The sequence below is a fragment of the Alosa alosa genome, chromosome 24 (genome assembly GCF_017589495.1).
Source record: "Alosa alosa isolate M-15738 ecotype Scorff River chromosome 24, AALO_Geno_1.1, whole genome shotgun sequence".
NCBI lineage: Eukaryota > Metazoa > Chordata > Actinopteri > Clupeiformes > Clupeidae > Alosa > Alosa alosa.
In genome coordinates, this window is record NC_063212.1 from 26,172,662 (window position 1) to 26,192,661 (window position 20,000).

General features: G+C 43.1%; 2 protein-coding genes across 2 annotated transcripts in view; one reads left to right on the forward strand and one right to left on the reverse strand.

Annotated features, from left to right (window-relative positions):
* Positions 1–1,999, forward strand: part of hacd4 (3-hydroxyacyl-CoA dehydratase 4) — a 9,535-nt gene extending 7,536 nt beyond the window's left edge. The window contains exons 6-7 of the mRNA XM_048236331.1: positions 26–154; positions 759–1,999. Coding sequence (XP_048092288.1) covers positions 26–154; positions 759–841 — 212 coding nt within the window. The 3' untranslated portion in view covers positions 842–1,999. The remainder of the gene's footprint in view (positions 1–25; positions 155–758) is intronic.
* Positions 2,000–8,743: 6,744 nt separating this feature from the next.
* focad (focadhesin) overlaps positions 8,744–20,000 on the reverse strand; it is a 97,317-nt gene continuing 86,060 nt past the window's right edge. The window contains 3 exon segments of the mRNA XM_048236180.1: positions 8,744–9,327; positions 18,927–19,002; positions 19,206–19,457. Of these exon segments, the coding sequence (XP_048092137.1) occupies positions 9,254–9,327; positions 18,927–19,002; positions 19,206–19,457 (402 nt within the window). The 3' untranslated portion in view covers positions 8,744–9,253.

A 20,000-nucleotide genomic window follows, 5' to 3' on the forward strand; every position in this document is an offset into this window, starting at 1 on the left:
CTCTGTTGTCCTGTCCCCTCCACAGGGGTCAGTATTTGGCAGGCGCTGCCGTACTTTGAGGATGGGATGTTCTCTGTCCAGCTGCAGGCTCCTGTCCAGGTGTTTGTGTACTTCCCCTACGTCCTCATGGCCTACCTGCCACTGCTGGCTGCAGGTGAGTCTCTTACACACACACACAGACACACACACACACACACACACACACACACACACACACACACACACACATACACATATAAGATACGCATGCAGACACACACATAGACACACACACACACACACACACACACACATATAAGACACGCATGCACACACACACACACACACATAGACACACAGAGACACACAGACACACACACACAAACACACACTTACATGCACACACAGAGTTGGAAGGGCTCGGTTCCAGAGGTGATTCTGTTTTTTATTCAGTTCTCTCTTGTACTCCAGAGGTACTGATAAGTTCTGCTCAGAGAGGTCCAATGGTTCTGATGTGTTCTGCTCAGAGAGGTCCAATGGTTCTGATGAGTTCTGCTTAGAGAGGTCCAATGGTTCTGATGAGTTCTGCTTAGAGAGGTCCAATGGTACTGATGAGTTCTGCGTACTGATGAGTTCTGCTCAGAGAGGTCCAGTGGTACTGATGAGTTCTGCTCAGAGAGGTCCAATGTTGTGACTGGTCCAGTGTGTGCCTGGCTGTGGTGTTCTGGTGTTCATCTGTGTGTGTGTGTGTGTGTGTGTGTGTGTGTGTGTGTGTGCAGCTGCCAGCGTGACCGTGTGGCATCTGCTGAAGGAGAGGAAACAGCAGCTGGACAGCTGGAACAAGAAGCTCAAGAGGAAGTGACATCACTGCGGCAGGCACCTGACTTCCTCTCTGAGGTCTCTGAGAGCCCAGTGGACTGGGTGGGGGGAGGGGCTGGGGGTAGCCACGCCTCCAGATGGGACAAGGAAGAAGTTTGGAAGGGAATACGTGACTTTGTGTGATTGCGAAAAATCACTACATACATACTATGTCCCAACAAAACAGATTTAGGTGCAAGTAGCTTCAAAGAAGGACTGTATCATTTTTGATGACCAGCAATGAGGGATTTAGTTTGTATTTTCACTTAGCTTAGCACACAAAGCTACCTAGCATGCTAGCAGGAATCCCTCTGCCTATGGTTTACTAGCACACTACGCTAATCGTAAGCGCTAGTGATTGTTTATAGTCTGTTATTTTAGCAAATCGCTAGCAGCAAGCTAACAACTAAACCACTGAACTGGCCAAGGTATGCAACGCGACTCAACAATGAAATCTGATTGATCGCTTTGTCCAGTCAGAATCCCAGAAAATGGTAAACAAATAACGTAATTAAAAAAAAAAGTAACAAAACAAGATATCACCCCAAACCTCATAATGAAAACCTAATTTCTGTCCCATCCAGTGTCCCAACCTCCTGGATCTGAAAATGAATGTTAGTGAATGGGTGATGTCACAGTCCTGCCAGCCCAGGATTCTTAGATGCATGTCTATAGACGCATTTGGACACAACAGCTCTAGAAACACTTCTACTAACTATTAACTGGAGAGGCTACCTCTGGAACTACAGGTACACAGTTCCTAGCAGCGATTAAAAACGGTTCAAATAACAAAAACCAGAAACGAACACAATTTTTGGATGAACGTAACCGAGAACGATATTTATCGTTGCGATTAACCTTTGTTTGAGTATTATTCAAAAGTCCATAGGCTTGGAAAGCCACCTTGTCCACACAGTGTTCCCCTTAAAAGATGAATTTAGTCAGATGTTATGAATCATGTTATGTGTCTCCCATCTACTAACTACTTTTATCAACTACTAGTTGATTAAAAGGATTTTCATATCCAACACTATCTAACTGCCTTTTCCAAGTATGTAGACTAAATTACTGAAACATTGTGTGAAATAACATGGGTTACCAGAGACACTAGGAAGATATCTATAGGCCTGTCATGCAGTTGGTAAAGCAAGGACATTTTCTGTGCCTGTGCTAAATGTAATGCTAAATGTAATGCTAAACAGGGCTCCAGAGTGCGACCAATTTGGTCGCATATGCGACCTAATTTTTCAAAAGTGCACCAGTGCGACCAGCCATTCGAGAGAGGAAAAAGTGTTGCATTGAAACTCTACCTTTGGTTCAATAACAGACACATATTTGGCCAATATCGTGGTTTAAACAAATCACAGATAGTGAAGGGCGGGACCTCCCCTCTGATTTGGCCCAGTGCCTGTGTGTAAATTTGAAAATGCGTGTGCTGCAGAGAGAGGTCAGAGACAGGTCAGATAAACAGAGTGGATGTAGTTGCATTACAGTGTGGTCACATAGGCCGAGATAAATGTCCCCTCTCCCCACTGCCTTTCGGCGGCTGGCAGCAGCAAACCGATCAGACGAGCCCGAGATGATCAAGTTTATCGTTGCCTACGATAGGCCTAGTTAAACTTCCCTTCACCAAGTTCAGTCCGAAATAATTATTCACCAGAAAAATAGTTTGAACGTAAACCCGACGTACAGGAAGGCCACTTGCGCCAAATTAATAGGAGTCATTGCAGATAAAAATACGTCTTAAAATTGCGAACAATGCATACAAGGCCTTCCCGAACGACAGAGATACAGATATCGCCGAAAAGGAGTGCGTCATTGACCGCAGTTACATGCAGGGAGTAACCTGGTTTCAACAGCAATATTCGTTTTGGCGCTACGAAGTTGTGTAAACTCATTCTGATGGCATCAATCAATTTAATCCGGTATTTGGCGCAAACCGAATATCGCTGCTACATTTAAAGCCCGAATATTCCCTGCATGTATATACACTGTGATTGTGTACTGTCATTGTGTAGGCCTACGGTGAATTGAATGGACACATATAGATCGAGCATGGCAAGTCATTGCAGTAGCCTATAATAATAGGCCTACCATTTCGTTACTGCATTAACCATAGTGATGTTCTTATTGAAAATTTAAAAATACTAAAATTAAAAACTAAATTGCATTGTGGGGCTGTCAAATGATTATTGCAATCATCATTGCAAAATCACATAAAAATCCCCCAGGCTACTTGGAACATCTCTTTAAATTGTGCTCAAATACATTTCTATGGAAGATGCTAGCATGGCGAGCTGGCCAAGGCCTAAAGATCATGAAGGATAGTATGTAAGACATTGAGCCATGAGATGTGCAGTTTGAAGCCCTTAAAAGATGTGCACTGTTAATTTACTTACTGTTATTTTTATTTAATTCATCTTGAGATGTTTTAAGTTTAAATTTCAGCTCAGTGAAGCACTTAAAGCACCAACACTTCATTAAGTTATTTGAATTGTAAATAATAAGTCATAGGACAACCTATATAGGACAGTAACTAAGGAAAAAAAGTGAACCTGCTGCGGTGTTAAATGCGATGTGGTTGAAAATTTGGGTGCACCTAACTTTTGTTAGGCGCACCAGTGCAACCAGTGCAAAATGTTAGTCTGGAGCCCTGCTAAATGTAATGCTAAATGTAATATGTTGTAATGGGCCCACACTGTATTTTCTGTACTTCGTTGCCTGGATCCTGTGTGTGTGTGTGTGTGTGTGTTCTGTCGCTGTCACTTTGGATAAACGCATCTGCCAAAAGAATAAATGAAAATGTAAAATGTGTGTGAATGTGTGTGTTTGTTTGTGTGTGTTTGTTTGTGTGTGTGTGTGTGAGTGAAAGTCACTTTAAATAGAAGCATCTGCTAAATCAGGGGTTTTCAACCAGTGGTTTGTGAGGACTTTGCTAGTGGTCCGTGACCATGAATTCAGTAATGTAGCTGCAATGTGGGAATCAGTATTTGAATTCAGTGGTGGTCCTGGGGTTGCGTAATTAGTCAGAATGGTGGTCCCTGGTTCACAATCAGTTAAAACCCCATGTGCTAAATAAATAAAAGTTGTTATTTACCCTGTTGGACCAGTCTGTCTATGTGTGTGTGTGTGTGTGTGTGTGTGTGTGTGTGTCTGTAACCAGCTTTATTTGAACCTATTGCAATTTCTAAGACAAATGGATTGTATGTTGAATGCTTTCCATTGAAATATCACCAATTCAAGGTACACACACACACACACACAGTTTAAAAGCACTTTTGCACACCTGGTTTTGGGACAGGTGCGACGGAAAAGGTAAAGGTCACCAGTGATGTTTGAAGACCTTGACCTTGCAACAGATGACTGTGTTACCTACTTGTACACTTTTACCCCCACTGTGTTGAGCTGGGGCCTCATTTATAAAAGTGTTGCGTAGAAACCATCCTTCATTTGATCTTAGATAATTTCTGAAATGATCGTACGTGTGATTCAGAGAACGAGCGTGACTACAAAAAAGCGTCGTCGCCACCCTTCCAGATATTGCCCATTATAAATCACAAATGAGCGTCAACTTGTGCTTAGCCAGATGGTTTTAGGTCTCCGCCTTGTAAACACCCCTCATCAATATCATTAGCATATGTTTTAATGAAATAAATGGCCTAAAAGCTGTAGCCTATGTAAAATGATATATTGAAAACATTGTATAGGCCTATGCCATCTGATGTTAACTAGCCTATGTCGTCAGTTCGAATAGCTTAACTAATTATGTTTTTCCAGCAAAGCTTTCTGGAAAGAGATCGAATGCATCCATGTCCATTGTCCCTCTGCTCGCTTTCATTCCTTTTGCTTGCAGTAATGTGAATAATCAACATTTAGTATGTTTAGGCCTACTTTGTAGAAAAGAAAAAAAATTGGGTAGGCCTACCTTATGAAGGAAAGACCTCTAGGCCTACAGCATAATCCTATGCGTTATGGTACAGTAGGCTACTGTAACGTTCCAATATGACCCAGGGTAATATGCTGATTTAGTCTACAAAACAGAGGACTAAATTAAGCATTGATATGTCATGTAGGCTTAACGTTTCTTTTAGGATAGGCTATGTTTTTGCTGAAAAAGTAGCCAAGTTAGCCGGTCATTATTCATCCATTCTGCTTTACATTATCTTTGCTATCGTTTTCTTTCAATAATGTCCAATGGCTTAACATTGTCCTTTTTATTGTTTGCTTTAGGCCTACCTTTATATTTTAGCCTACATTATTCAACTCACGTACTGTCATCTGATCTTGGGCACTCGGCTTGCCAGTCAAAAAGCAAACAGGTGCGCTCTGGCACCTTTTACGCTAACTCAGACACTAAATATGAAGATGCCTTGCTTTCAGAAGATAACTTCCGTCCCTTGGTTGTGTAGGCTATATATGATATAGACTATCTATAGCCTACACTGTATAGCTTACATTCAAATATTACCTTTCTGTTATGAAGCTGGGAATAGGCCTATGAGCCTAAATTAGATGTAGTGGAGGCTAAACGCCGAAAACGAGTTTATCCATAGAGTTTAGGCTCACCCACCTCTTATTAGAGTTTATCCACCTCTCAAAAGAGTTTATTAGCTTTTTTAACATTCAAAACTGTATTTTTTTATACAAAACTGTATACTATATTCCCAATACTGTACAATAACCTCCACCATTATCAAACAAGTTCTGAATGCCTTTTAAAATCCGATATCGCCGAGGCATCAGTCCACCTCACCGAAGATTGCAGAATTTATAGTTCACCCACCTCTTATTTTACCACTACATCAGTACAAATGTACTTTTCCTCTCTCCTAAACGGGCAATTGGACATTTTATGGTCAATATTAGATTGGTGAGAACACTAAATATACTAGATCACCTGTAAGAATGTTTCAATCATTCTATTGTAGGTCTTGGTGTTTTTTTTAGATATTATGAAATAAGTAAGCTATACGTTTTTTCACTTTTTAAGTGGGCTATAGTTCTCATTAGCAGTTTTATGCTAAACAATGAAACATTAAGCTGCGTCCAAAACGTCTTTAAAAATCTTCTGATATTGATCATGCATATGGTAAAGAAAGACATGAGATCGCTGGTCTTGGAATTTTGAAAATGCATCGCAACTTAGACTCAGATTACTTGCAGTACCCGGCATTACCACAAGGAAATGGTCGTACGTCTGGTACCCCTGGGGCCTCATTTATAAAGCGTTCTTACGCACAGATTTGATCTTAGACCGTGCGTATGCTCAAATCCATGCCAACGCTCAGATTTATAAAAATCGTCTTTGACGTGGAAAAGTGCTTATCTCCACGTCAGGTTCAAACTTGACGCATTACGACCATTTCCTTGTGGTAATGCCGGGGTACTGCAAGTAATCTGAGGTCTAAGTGCGATCAAAATTCCAAGACCAACGATCTCATGTCTTTCTTTGCCATATGCATGATCAATATCAGAAGATTTTTAAAGACGTTTTTGGACGCAGCTTAATGTTTCATTGTTTAGCATAAAACTGCTAATGAGAACTATAGCCCACTTAAGAAAGTGAAAAAACGTATAGCTTACTTATTTCATAATATCTAAAAAAAAACACCAAGACCTACAATAGAATGATTGAAACATTCTTACAGGTGATCTAGTATATTTAGTGTTCTCACCAATCTAATATTGACCATAAAATGTCCAATTGCCCTCGTTTAGGAGAGGAAAAGTACATTTGTGCCAGGGATGTAGTGGTAAAATAAGAGGTGGGTGAACTATAAATTCTGCAATCTCGGTGAGGTGGACTGCGCCATGCGATATCGGATTTTTTAAAAAGGCATTCAGAACTTGTTTGATAATGGTGGAGGTTATTGTACAGTATTGGGAATATAGTATTGGACAATACAGTATTCTCTTTTGAGAGGTGGATAAACTAAGAGGTGGGTAGGCCTAAACTCTATTTCTGAAATGGCAGAGGTGGATAAACTGCGTTTACTCGCGTTTAGCCTCCACTACATCCTAATTTGCGCTCATAGCATACGCCTATTCCCAGCTCCGTAACAGAAAGGTAATATTTTAATGTAAGCTATACAATGTAGGCTATAGATATTTTATCTCATATAGACTATAGCCTACACAACCAAGGGACGGAAGTTATCCTCTGGCATCTTCATATTTAGTGTTGCGTCGGAGTTGCGCAAAGAGGTGCAGGCAGAGCGCGCACCTGTTTGCTTTTTTTGACTGGCAGCCGCAGTGCCCAAGATCAGATGACAATACGTGAGTTGGATAATGTAGGCTAAAATATAAAGGTGGGCTTAAAGCAAACAATAAAGGACAATGTTTAAGCCATTGGACATTATTGAAAGAAAATGATAGCAAAGATATGCAGAATGAATGAATAATGACCGGCGAACTAGGCTACTTTTTCAGCAAAAACATAGCCTATCCTAAAAGAAAGGTTAAGCCTACATGACATATCAACCTTAATTTAGTAATCTGTTTTGTAGACTAAATCAGCATATTACCCTGGGTCATATTGGAAACGTACAGTAGCCTACTGTACCATAACGTACAGGATTATATAGGCCTAGAGGTCTTTCCTTCATAAGGTAGGCCTACCCAATTTTTTTCCTTTTTCTACAAAGTAGGCCTAAACAAGGCTACTAAATGTTGATTATTCACATTACTGCAAGCAAAATGAATGAAAGCGAGCAGAGGACAATGGACATGGATGACGATCTCTTTCCAGAAAGCTTTGCTGGAAAAAACATAATTAGTTAAGCTATTCGAACTGACGCATATAGGCTAGTTAACATCAGATGGCAAAGGTTAGGCCTATACAATGTTTTCAATATATAATTTGACATAGGCTACAGCTTTTAGGCCATTGATTTCATTAAAACATATGCTAATGATATTGATGAAGGGGTGTTTACAAATGGAGACCTAAAACCATCGGCTCGCACAAGTTGGCGTTCATTTGTGATTTATAATGGGCAACATCTGGAAGGGTGGCGTGCGACGACGTTTTTTTAGGTGCGTTGCGTGTTCTCTGAATCACACGTACGATAATTTCAGAAATGATCTAAAATCAAATGAAGGATGGTTTCTACGCAACATTTTTATAAATGAGGCCCCTGGTGTGTGTGTGTGTGTGTGTGGGACTGTGTTGTGTTACTTACTTGTGCATTTTTTGTGATGTCTGTTGTGGATGCATGTTTGAGGCATGTTTGTATTGTCTATACTCTGTGTATATTTTATGTGGTATGTTGTAAGTGTGAGACGCAGTGACACTGGGGGACATTATCTTTTTTTATTTATTATTTTATCTTTATGTTGTGTGACCAAAACGTTGTGAAATGGCCAATATAGTGTGCCGGACTTCTTCAACAAGCATTGAAAAATCACCAAACTCTATTGCCCTCCAGCCAGCAGCTGGCCCAGTGGATACCCAGTCTCTGCGCAGGGACTAAAGCTAAGCAGGTGAGAGCGTGGGCAGCACCTGGATGGGAGACCTCCTGGGGGAACCAAGTGGCTGCTGGAAGTGGTGTTGTGGAGCCAGTAGGGGGCAGTCTTCCCTCCCTCTGGTCAGACAATCCCAATGCCCCGGTACAGTGACAGGGACTGTGCTGTAGGAGATGCCGTCCTTCGGAAGAGACGTTAAACCTGCTCCTGACTCACTGGTCACTTGCAATGAGAGGTCATAGAACAGCCCGTCTCAGAGACTAGGGGCTCCCTGGTGTCCAGGCTCATTGGCCAACCTGGCTCGTTCTTCATTCTTCACCTCACACCGGGTGCCTGTAGGGGGCCCCTGTACAATAGTGTCTGTGCTAGTGTTGCTACTCAGCCATGACCGCTAGCAACTGAAGTAGAAGAGTACATCCTGATAATCACCACAAAGGGACTGTTTCAAGTACACAAGCATTTCATTTTTATTGTTCATGACATACACACTACATGGCACCATGACTTCAACAGAGTAGAGCAGCTTTCTCGCACGCAGCAGCGTCCAGGACCCAGAGGGACGTGATGATGGTCTTCTCAAGGGATTATGGGAAACTGAGTCTTCAGCGTCCGGGGACTGAGAGATTCCCATGCAGCAAGCAGGGGCGCGTTTCCCAAAACCATAGTTGCTAACTAAGCCAATCAACTAAGGTTGCTAACAGGTTAGTAACTATGGTTTTGGTCAGTAAGGAAGAGGTGCGTGTGTGTGTTAATCCTCCTGTAGGTCGTTAGCCATGCTTTGGTCCATCAGCGATATCATTTGTGTCTGAGCATATGTAGGGGGGTGTGTGTGCCTGCGTGTGCGCGTGCGTACATGTGTGTGTAAGCGTGTGTGAGCGTGTGCGTGCATGTGTGTGTGAGCGCGTGCGTGTGTGTGTGTGTGTGCGCGTGCGTGCGTGCGTGCGTGTGTGCGTCACCAGCCGTATGCTCTGGTCCACACACCCTTCTTCTTGAAGTCTGGGGAGCCCTTCAGAGACAGCAGAGCAGCTGCAGATAGAGAGAGAGATCAGAACACTGAACACACACACTCTCACACACACACACCAGCTGCAGATAGAGAGAGAGATCAGAACACTGAACACACACACACTCACACTCTCTCACACACACACACACAAGCTGCAGATAGAGAGAGAGAGAGATCAGAACACTGAACAAACACACACATACACAGACACACACACACCAGCTGCAGATAGAGAGAGAGAGAGATCAGAACACTGAACAAACACACACACACACGTAGTGTTAGTTGAAATACTTGGGTAGGAACCTTTGTATGTAACCAGGTAGGGGGAGTTCAATAAAGTTACACAGTACTGACGATACAGTCACGTCTTCTTGTGTCTCCCAGTTAGTAGCTAATATATTGCAAGGCCGACTGAACATGGTGTCAGAAATTAACACGGTTAACTAGACAGTATTAATGTGTAGAGGGCTACATAGTGCACCAGTTTTGGAGCGGATTGTTTGCGTGCCTATCGAGTGAAATTGTGTCAGGCTAGTCAGAGAGTTAGCGTTAGCATCTACGAAACGGCAGCAACATGGTTCTGTTTTCAAGTCACTCCTCGGAGAAATTTACTTTCAAAGGCGGACTAATGGACAAAGTGGATAAACGATTGAAAAGGTTTTCAAGATCGCTACGGGATTAGACGCGAAGATGACGGTAAAACCAGGTGAATGCACTTATTTACTCAATGAGAAGAGGCTGAAGACATTGTAGTTTCTGCCGCACTTAACCCCGAAGAGGCGCGGGCATCATCGCAGCAGTGTCCAGCGAGAGGCTGTGTGTAATCAATGCAGAAAAAAAGGACATTATGCTAGAGTCTGCAAAACTAAAAGAAAAAATGAAGTGAATGTAGCTGCAGTGACTGAGGAGTCAGACAGCGATGAGGACGCTGCTTTCTTGGGCTCTATGTCAGGAGATAGGGGCCAGTCAATGGACCGGCAGAAATAAAGTGGATTACCACAAGGCAGTGTTCAAAATGGACACTGGAGCAAACGCCACTGCAGTCCCAGCAAAACTGTACACACAGGGCCAGTTCAACAAGCTGTTGAGAGCAACAAAGATTCTCTATGGGCCAGGAGGACACCTTAGAAGGTAAAGGGAATTTGCAGCCACTCTCAGTAGGACAATAAAAAGCACACAAGAGGAAGTTTACGTTGTGGATGGGCTACGACGCCTAATTCTTGGTGGACTAGCTGCCATGAGCACCCTCCCGGTTTGTCGCCAGACTGAATGACCCCAGCCTGAATGCCAAAGAGACTGTAAAAAGACAGGCCCCCAATGCTTTTCTCAGGACTAGGGGAAATGGAGGGAGTGCACCATTGTCCCAAAGCCAGGGGCAAAACCTTCTTCCCCTCTCCACTCCCCCACGGATATCTCTCCCACTCATGCACGCAAGCAAGAGTTGAGTGCATTGGAGCAGCAGGAGTCGTTCAAAGGTGGAGGAGCCCACTGCATGGTGTGCACCCATGGTGGGTGGTGCCAAAGCATAGAACGGCAGAGTCAGAATCTGCACAGACCTCACAGAGCTGAACAAGTCAGTGATGAGAGAACATCCTCTGGCCTTCAGTCAACACACATTAGGACAGCTCGCTGGAGCCAAAAGTTTTTTTCTAAACTTGACGCTAACGCTGGATTCGGCAGATCCTTGTTATTCAAAGAGTCCTCTCTCCTCACCACCTTTATAACCCCATTTGGGCGGTACTGCTATAACGTGCTTTGTTTGGGATCTCGCCGGCTCCAGAACATTTCCAAAAAGCCATATCCCGTGATAACTAGAAGGCCTTAAGGTGTTGTGCCAGGCGGGACGATGTTCTCATCTGGGGAGCAAGCGCAGAGAGCATGATGAGACACTGAAGATGGCATTGCCACGTCTGCAGGAGGCGGGTGTGACGCCAGCAACGCTAAGTGTGAGTTCTCAAAAGAGTAGGATAAAGTTCCTGGGACAGGTCGCCGAGGCTCAGGCGCCAGTGCAGACCCGACAAGGTGGCCGTGAAGGCCATGACAAAACCCACTAACGCCAGCCAGGTGAGACGCTTCCTGGGAATGACAAAACCACCTGGGCAAATTGCCTGCCTCACCTGGCTGAGAAAAACACGTCCACTCAGAGAACTTTTTGAAGAAATCGAATATGTGGGCCTGGGGTCCACAACAGCAGCATGCCTTTGAGAAGATTAAGGAAGAGTTAACTACACCGCCAGGTCTTGCTTGTATGACCCGAATGCAGAAACACTCGTCCGCCAGCTGATTCATCTTCTTACGGCATGGGGCCGTCCTTCTCCAGCGACAAGAGAGAAAACTGAAGCCGGTGGCATACGCCCAGAGCCCTTAGCAAACCTGGCGAACAACGGTACTCTCAAATTGAAAAGGAAGCTCTAGCCACAACAGGCCTGTGAGAGGTTTGTTTCCTGATGAATGATGAATGAATTCCCTCATTGGAAAGACTTTCGACATAGAGACAGACCACAAACCTTTAGTTCCTCTGCTAGGCTCAAAGAGCCTGGATGAACTGCCACCACGTATACAGCGCCTACGCATGCGACCCCATGAGGTTCTCTTACAATATCACACGCTGCCAGGCAAGGACATCAGCGACTGCAGATGTGCTCCAGAGCACCGGTCACCAACACAGCAGAAGGCTTACAGGAGGAAAGAGGTGAACCTGTATGTGGACACAGTTATAATAAGCTTGCCAGCTACAGAAAAAGACTTAAAAAGAAATACAGACACATCAGGACAAAGACTCCTACTCCACACACTCCAAGACATACTGCAAGGAGGGCTGGCCGGATAAATTCACCATACAAAGAGCATTTTCGCCCCATCTGCCATTCTCAGGTGAACAGTTCATGAGGGTTTGCTACTTTATGGCTGTAGAATAGTAATCCCTGCATCACTTAGGAGCAGACATGCTGAATAAACTGCACGAGGGCCATCTGGGAATGACTAAATGCAGAGAGGGCCAAACAATCTGTATGGTGGCCAGGCCTTAGCAAAGACTTGACACAACTGATAGAGAAATGTGATGTGTGCAGTCGTGAAAGAACCAATTTCAAAGAAACGCTGCAACCCACTGAGTTCCCAGCAAGACCATGGTCCATCATCGGTGCAGACCTGTTTCAGATAGAAAACAACAGGCATTACCTGGACTTAGTAGACTACTTTTCAAGATTCTTCAAGTGGCCAAACTCACTTATACAACATCTGAAGCTGTGATAGAACACTGCAAATCCATCTTCAAGGTCATGGAATAATGGATGTGGTGCTTCAGACAATGGGCCACAATTTGCATCTGAGCACTTCAGAAAGTTGGCACAGGAGTGGAGTTTCAGTCATGTGACGTCCAGTCCTCACTTCCCACAGAGCAACAGGGAGGCAGAGCAAAGGTCAAAGGTCTCCTGAAGAAATCAAGTGATCCCTACCTTGCCCTAATGGCCTAGCGTGCTGCTCCTCTAGCGAATGGACACAGTCCAGCCGAGCTTCTCTTGGCCAGAAAATTAGAACACCCGTTCCTGTAATTCCATCTCAGCTCAATCCCAGATGGACAGACATGGAAAATCTAAAAAGAATTGAACAAAAATACAGACAAAAGCAGAAACAAAACTTCTAATCCGTCGACACAATAAAGCGCAACATGCCACTCCTGCAACAAAGGCGACCAAACGTGTGGGTCAAGGATATGCTTGAGAGAGGCACAGTGGTGTCTAATGCAGGTACGCCAAGGTCCTACATCATCGACACACCAAGGGGGACCCTGAGAAGAAACCGGTAGCACCTCTCATCCACCCCTAAAGCACCAGCAACAACCACTGCCTTACCTGAGGTAACCCCCGATGGTGCTGATCCATAGGCAGAGAGTGCACCTGTCACACCTGAAATCCCAGGTGACCCGTCAGCAGGCTTCACTGCAGGAAAGCTGTGTCTACCAGAGTAGAGGAGAGTACCTCCAGTGCACTTGAAAGAGTGAGAGTAGAGTACCTCCAGTGCACTTGAAAGAGTGAGAGTAGAGTACCTCCAGTGCACTTGAAAGAGTGAGAGTAGAGTACCTCCAGTGCACTTGAAAGAGTGAGAGTAGAGTACCTCCAGTGCACTTGAAAGAGTGAGAGTAGAGTACCTCCAGTGTACTTGAAAGAGTGAGAGTAGAGCACCTCCAGTGCACTTGAAAGAGTGAGAGTAGAGCACCTCCAGTGCACTTGAAAGAGTGAGAGTAGAGCACCTCCAGTGCACTTGAAAGAGTGAGAGTAGAGTACCTCCAGTGTACTTGAAAGAGTGAGAGCAGAGTACCTCCAGTGCACTTGAAAGAGTGAGAGAGACAGAGTACCTCCAGTGCACTTGAAAGAGAGAGTAGAGCACCTCCAGTGCACTTGAAAGAGTGAGAGTAGAGTAGAGTACCTCCAGTGCACTTGAAAGAGTGAGAGTAGAGTACCTCCAGTGTACTTGAAAGAGTGAGAGTAGAGTACCTCCAGTGTACTTGAAAGAGTGAGAGTAGTTGTTCGCTAATAGATATTGACATTGAAAAAAAAAACCAATATGTGAAGTGAAATGTGTTGAATGTTGTTGAAAGATGTCAACTTTGAAAATATTCTATTGCTTAATGGTCTTAACAAAACGAGTTCTGAGTTGTTGGCAGTAATAGCCTAGTTGTTGTTGACTGGTATTAACACTTGAAATGATTTGATATTTTCAGTGACTGACAGTATGTTAGGAGTACAATTGTTAAAAGACTAATTAAGAAATGAGATTAATAGGAAGCCACATGTCTTAGTTTAAAGTACGTATGTCAGGTTAAAAAAAAAATTGACAAATGAAGGGACATGAAGCAAGATAGTAGTGAGTAGTGTTTTTTCTTGAAAAAACAACTTTAAATGCAATAGAACAATATTTACAGTTATTTTTATAACTGTATTTATGAACACTCCAGACACAGTGATGACCTCATAAGAGGGAGTCCAGCAAAGTTGAGCATAGGGGAGAATGGGTTTTAAGTGCATTTTCTTTTACACTGATAAGGCCAAAAATGTTCTCTATGACATACCAGTGGTTCATAAGCATGAGCCTGACTGGCAGGGACAAAGTAAAGACGAATAGGCTACAAAATTTAGGCAAATCATGGCCATCAAATCATCAGTGAGAAATTGATTAGGGGTGTGAGTAGGATCGGATCACTATTAGTATGCATCATGGCTTCAAAATGGCAGTTGTGTCATTTGCCATAACATAGGCTTTCATATACAACAAGTTAAGTAGAATCAGTAAGCAAATTAATAGTCTGTCTATAGCTAACATTAGTTGATAAGCAGATGTATATATATATATAAAGAGCAAATGTGTGGTAGCACATATACACTGATGGTTTTATAGTCAGGTCTCTAAAGAAAAGCATATATGCCCATGGTTGGCTGAACACAGACTAATGAGTTGCTTACTGATTCTACTTAGTTTAGGCTATATAATGGCCTATGTGATGGCAAGTGACACAACTTGTGGCAACTTCAAGCATTGCTACTTACCCATATCCTCATCACATTTTAAGATCAATAATGGTTGCCAGTAAAGAAAAAAGGTATCAGGATATTTTTATGTCAGGCAGGTAGTAGACTCTAGCATGACATACTGGAACTAGATGTACCGCATAGCGGTACAAAATATGACCGCCGCTCAGTCCTGTACATCCGTTCCGCGAAAATAAATCACACTTCAATTTGTCTCCATATTTTACTCCATCCCCCACTCTTGAAACTTTTGTGTATGCTTGTTTGGCATGCCTGAGTGTGTGTGTGCGGCTGCACAGAAAGTAGCCTACTGGTGCTGAAAAGGTGAATAGATTGTAGAATAGCCAAAGAAGATGTAGAATTGTTATAAAACCTTTAAAATCTCTAAACAATCACAAGTAGGGCAGTTCATCACAGTTCATCCATTGCAACTGGATTGATGAAAGGTCACTTACACCTGTAGGCTACATTGTATTTGGGAAAAGCAAAAGGTATCAGCATAATGTTATTTATTTATTTATTTTTTATGTATTTATAAACAAAAACATCTCTGTCAGTTCCATGCCGTTTTTCAACAGCTATCAAAGACAAAGGTCATTTTTGGATGGATGGATTTTTTGTGAATGTTTCTTCTTCTACATAAGATTTTAGTCATCTTTAGTTCATGTAATACTTTATTGTCAATGCACAAATTAAGTAACAGTAGTCTGAAACGTTATTGTTAATGCACAAATTAAGTAACAGTAGCCTAGTCTGAAACGAAATGCTGTTTTACATCTAACCAGTGGTGCAAATAACTGACATGTCCAAATGGGCCTTGATGAAATGCGTCGCTAGACTGTTCATACACATTTTAACGGGCCAAAGTTGAAGAGCTTTTGTCCGTTATTGTTAGTGCAAATATAGGCTGATTCATGTTCCCTTGCATTGTTTAACTGAGGTCCATGGCTAGTCTGGCTTTCATCAGACCAAGCTCAATCTTTTAAGAAATCAAAGAATAAATAGCGGGCAGATCAGGCTGGGTTCACCCAGCCTAGTCCATAGGCACCCGATATTGTTTAATTTTCCGATTGAGATATACACGCTCTGGCTATTCTAAATGCAAAAATGCATCAGGGAGTTATGACAAAACGGTAACTAACAAACTAGATCCTAATAGAAAGTTGTTAGCTTCCCTAAGCTACAGGTAGGATTATAAGGTAGGCCTATTGACAACATAAATTGTCAATAGGCTATGCTGGCGACACAAATAAAATCTCCTTTGAAACCAATGGCTTACGCCTTTACAGTATCAAGCGGACTTAAACTGTCATATCGTGGGCGAAAGTTGTAATAACATTCACGCAGCTCCATGAGTCAAGGAAAGCTTGAAATGAAGTAGCCACTTCTAAATGGGACCCACTACACAGTAGCTTAAGGTGTTTTGCTAAAGCAGCCATAATGAAATGAAGGTGTCATTGTTTGGATACTTCACACACATCGCTTTTTAATTTCACAGACTACAACTACCAAGCTGGAATCAAAGCACATCGATTCCCCTCTCACACCCTGCACGCACTTTAAACAAAATAAACAGGCTGCCTCAGTCTCACGCATGTATAGGCAAAACTGTATCAGACCGGTGTAACGTTGGTAAATCTTCCATTGCACAGAATGATTTTTGTAGCACGTGCAATAAATGACAGTCAAAGATACAAACAGTGCTTGCGATACATTTGCTTGGTATAACCGCATTTATAGTTTTCTACAAATGCAATAAATCAAATGCCTCCATCACTCAACCAACGCTAACGGTAACATTACCTAGGTCCTTATTGATATTACAAGATTAACGTACCTGCAGTAAAAACCAAGCATGTCCGATAAACATCCTCAGATTTATTTCGCTTCAAGAAGAAATGGGAATTACACTTCATGTGAACATCGCCCCTATCCTTATTAGATGTTCGCTCGCGGTAAATTACAGTCCTTGTATGAAGCGCCCATTGTTTTTCCAACCCACTTTTAACTTCCAACAAAATTACGCCTCACTGCAACGATGCGCCATCTAGTGGACAAACGACTACTTCTAGCCAATACTGAAAATGCAGCCATGATGATGATGATGAATATTTATTTTGGCTTTTTTTAATCCTACTGATTTTCATTTTTTACCGGGGGGGGGGCAAATCACAAATGAGTGATTATGAGCCAGGTTGATGTGGGCCCTTAAGACCAACATACCATAAAAGATTCACAGAGAACTGTGTCTGCCCTACCCTCCTTTCGGGGTCCAGTCCAGCAGGAGGGGGCTGCAGATGAAAACGAAAAGTGACGGTTCCATGCTATCCATGTGGGGGTACATGCTCACCAAGTTTGTGTACCCGGTCTTTCAGTGTCCTGAATCCTTGTTGGTGTATGCGTCACTAAATGTACACATAAATTATTTTATTGTAAGGCCCCCATGAACGAAAGTACACAAAACTTGGCATGCATTCAGAGGGTGTCATAATGATCCTACACTTTTAATTTCGTGCAGTTTTGACCTTGTCAGCCAGAGATATTGAGATGAAAACACCTAATTTTTTGCTTTTTAATTTTTAACTAGGTGGCTATACATGAAATAAGTGGTAATGGGATGGGTTGACATGCCCCCTTAAGACCAACATACAAAAAAAGGTGGACCTCCTAGGCCCCACGGTTCTCGAGATATTCACAGAAAACTGTCTCCAGCCACCTACAGGCCAGTTGGTGTATAGTAACATAAATTAATTTATTGTGTGGCCCCCCATGAACGGAATTCCACAAAACTTGGCGTGCATACAGAGGGTGTCATAATGATCCTACACTTCCAATTTCGTGCAGTTTTGACTATGTTAGGTCACAGATACCTTCAATTACACCACCTCATTTTTACTTTTTGTGTTTAACTAGGTGGCTTATACATGAAATGAGTGGTTATGGAATGGGTTGACATGGCCCATTGAGATCAACATACACAAAAGAAAATGGTCCTCCTAAACCCTACGGTTTTGAGATATTCACAGAAAACTGTGTCTGCCCTACCCTCCTTTCGGGGTCCAATTCAGCGGGGCTACAGATCAAAACGAAAAACGATGGTTCCATGCTATCCATGCGGGTTACATGTCCACCAAGTTTCGTGGTACCCGGTCTTTCAGTGTCCCGGGAATCATTGACGGAAATTTGGGCATGAAAAAGAAAAAAAAAAAAAAAAAAAAAAAAGAAAAAAAAAATCTGACTAAACCTATATGACCGCCGGGCTAGCTGCGCGGCGGTCATAATTAGGTTCATGTTTTGGCCTCATCAGTGTAAAAACTACTTTATGATCCCTTTATCCCATGTGTTTTAATTGACCAACTTTGCTGGACTCCCTCTTATGAGGTCATCATTGTGTCTGGAATGTTTCCTGGAATGTTCATAAATTCAGTTATAAAAATAACTGTACATATTGTTCTATTGTATTTCAAGTTGATTTTTCAAGAAAAATCACTACTCACAACTATCTTGCTTCATGTCCCTTCATTTGTCAAAAATGTTTTTTAACCTGACATACGCACTTTAAAACCTGGTTAAGGCTGTTATGTACACACTCAAAGGAAGTGAACAACCTTTTGTTAGTTTTCAAAACATCACTATGAGTTGTATTGTTTTTTTATACATTCCCAGTGAAAGCATCCTTTAGTCAGAAAGGGGGATGTAGTGTTAGTTGAAATACTTGGGTAGGAACCTTTGTATGTAATCAGGTAGGGGGAGTTCAATAAAGTTACACAGTACTGACGATACAGTCACGTCTTCTTGTGTCTCCCAGTTAGTAGCTAATATATTGCGAGGCCGACTGAACAACACACACACCAGCTGCAGATAGAGAGAAGAGAGAGATCAGAACACTGAACACACACACACACACACACACACACACACACACACACCACTAATACCTCACATGTGCCACTGGGACAAGTCTAAGAACACACAACCTCTCATGCTAAAACACACCACACATGTGTTTAGAGCAAGGCTGGTGTAGAGAGAAGGTGTTAGGGGTTTCCCTGGGTCTGGAGCAGGGGCGGGACAGGGCGAGGCCTCACCTTTGGCACTGAGGATGGTGCGATCTGATAGGCCGGTTGCTGGAGCCTCGGCCATGCTGAAGAGCCAGTCTATGAACTACAACAAGCACAGGAGTCAGCCACAACACACACACAATCTGAGTCATAGATTCTTTACGCAAAAAAGTCCTGAATGCATTGCTGAGTGGATGTGCAACAGTGAGTGTCTGACACTGCAGTGTGTGTGTGTGTGTGTGTGTGTGTGTGTGTGTGTGTGTGTGTGTGTGTGTGTGTGTGCATGTGTGTGTGTGTGTGTGTTACCTTCTGAGTCTGCGCTTTCCAGGGCTCTTTTCCCAGCAGCTGGGCCATGCAATGGGGCAGCGCCGCCTGGCAGATCTGCAGTACCTTCTCCGGGACAGAGGGGGCGCCGTAGAGCGCGTGGGGCAGTCCTGCCTGGACTGCACTCTGTCTCCATGGGAACCACTGCACCCTGACCCCCAGCAGCAGCGGCATGGAGAGGTCAGCCCAGGACACCAGCGCTGCCGAGAACACTCCAAACAGGAAGTCTGTAGCCTGCAAGGAATCATGGAAATCTGAGTTTTTTTTTTATCACTTAACCTGGATTCCACTCTATTCCACTCCAGGACAAATGTATCCTCTCCACCAAACTCCCGTTCCTCAGGGAGGGTGACGTGGCCTGAATGCTTTGCTGCATTTCTGCCCTGAGGTGAGCTCTCACAGGACAGCCTATGTCACGTTTAAAGGCATCACAGCCAGAACTTCACCATTCACCAACAGTACATATCATATATATATACATATCCCCAGACAGTAAGAGCCCTCAACACACATCATCCCAGAGTATCTGATCTGCACAGTACCTGGCTACGTCCTCCTCAGAGTCGGTTTGAAGGCCACTGCTTTGTTTTATTTATCTTTTTTATTTGTTTTATTTGTGTAAGTAATTTATTTAACTATAGGGCTCCAGACCCTCCTGTATTTGACCCATTTGCATTTTATTTTGTCCTCTGTGTAGATGTCTTGTGCTGTATGTTTTGTCCTCTGTGTAGATGTCTGTGTAGATGTCTTGTGCTGTATGTGTCCTCTGTGTAGATG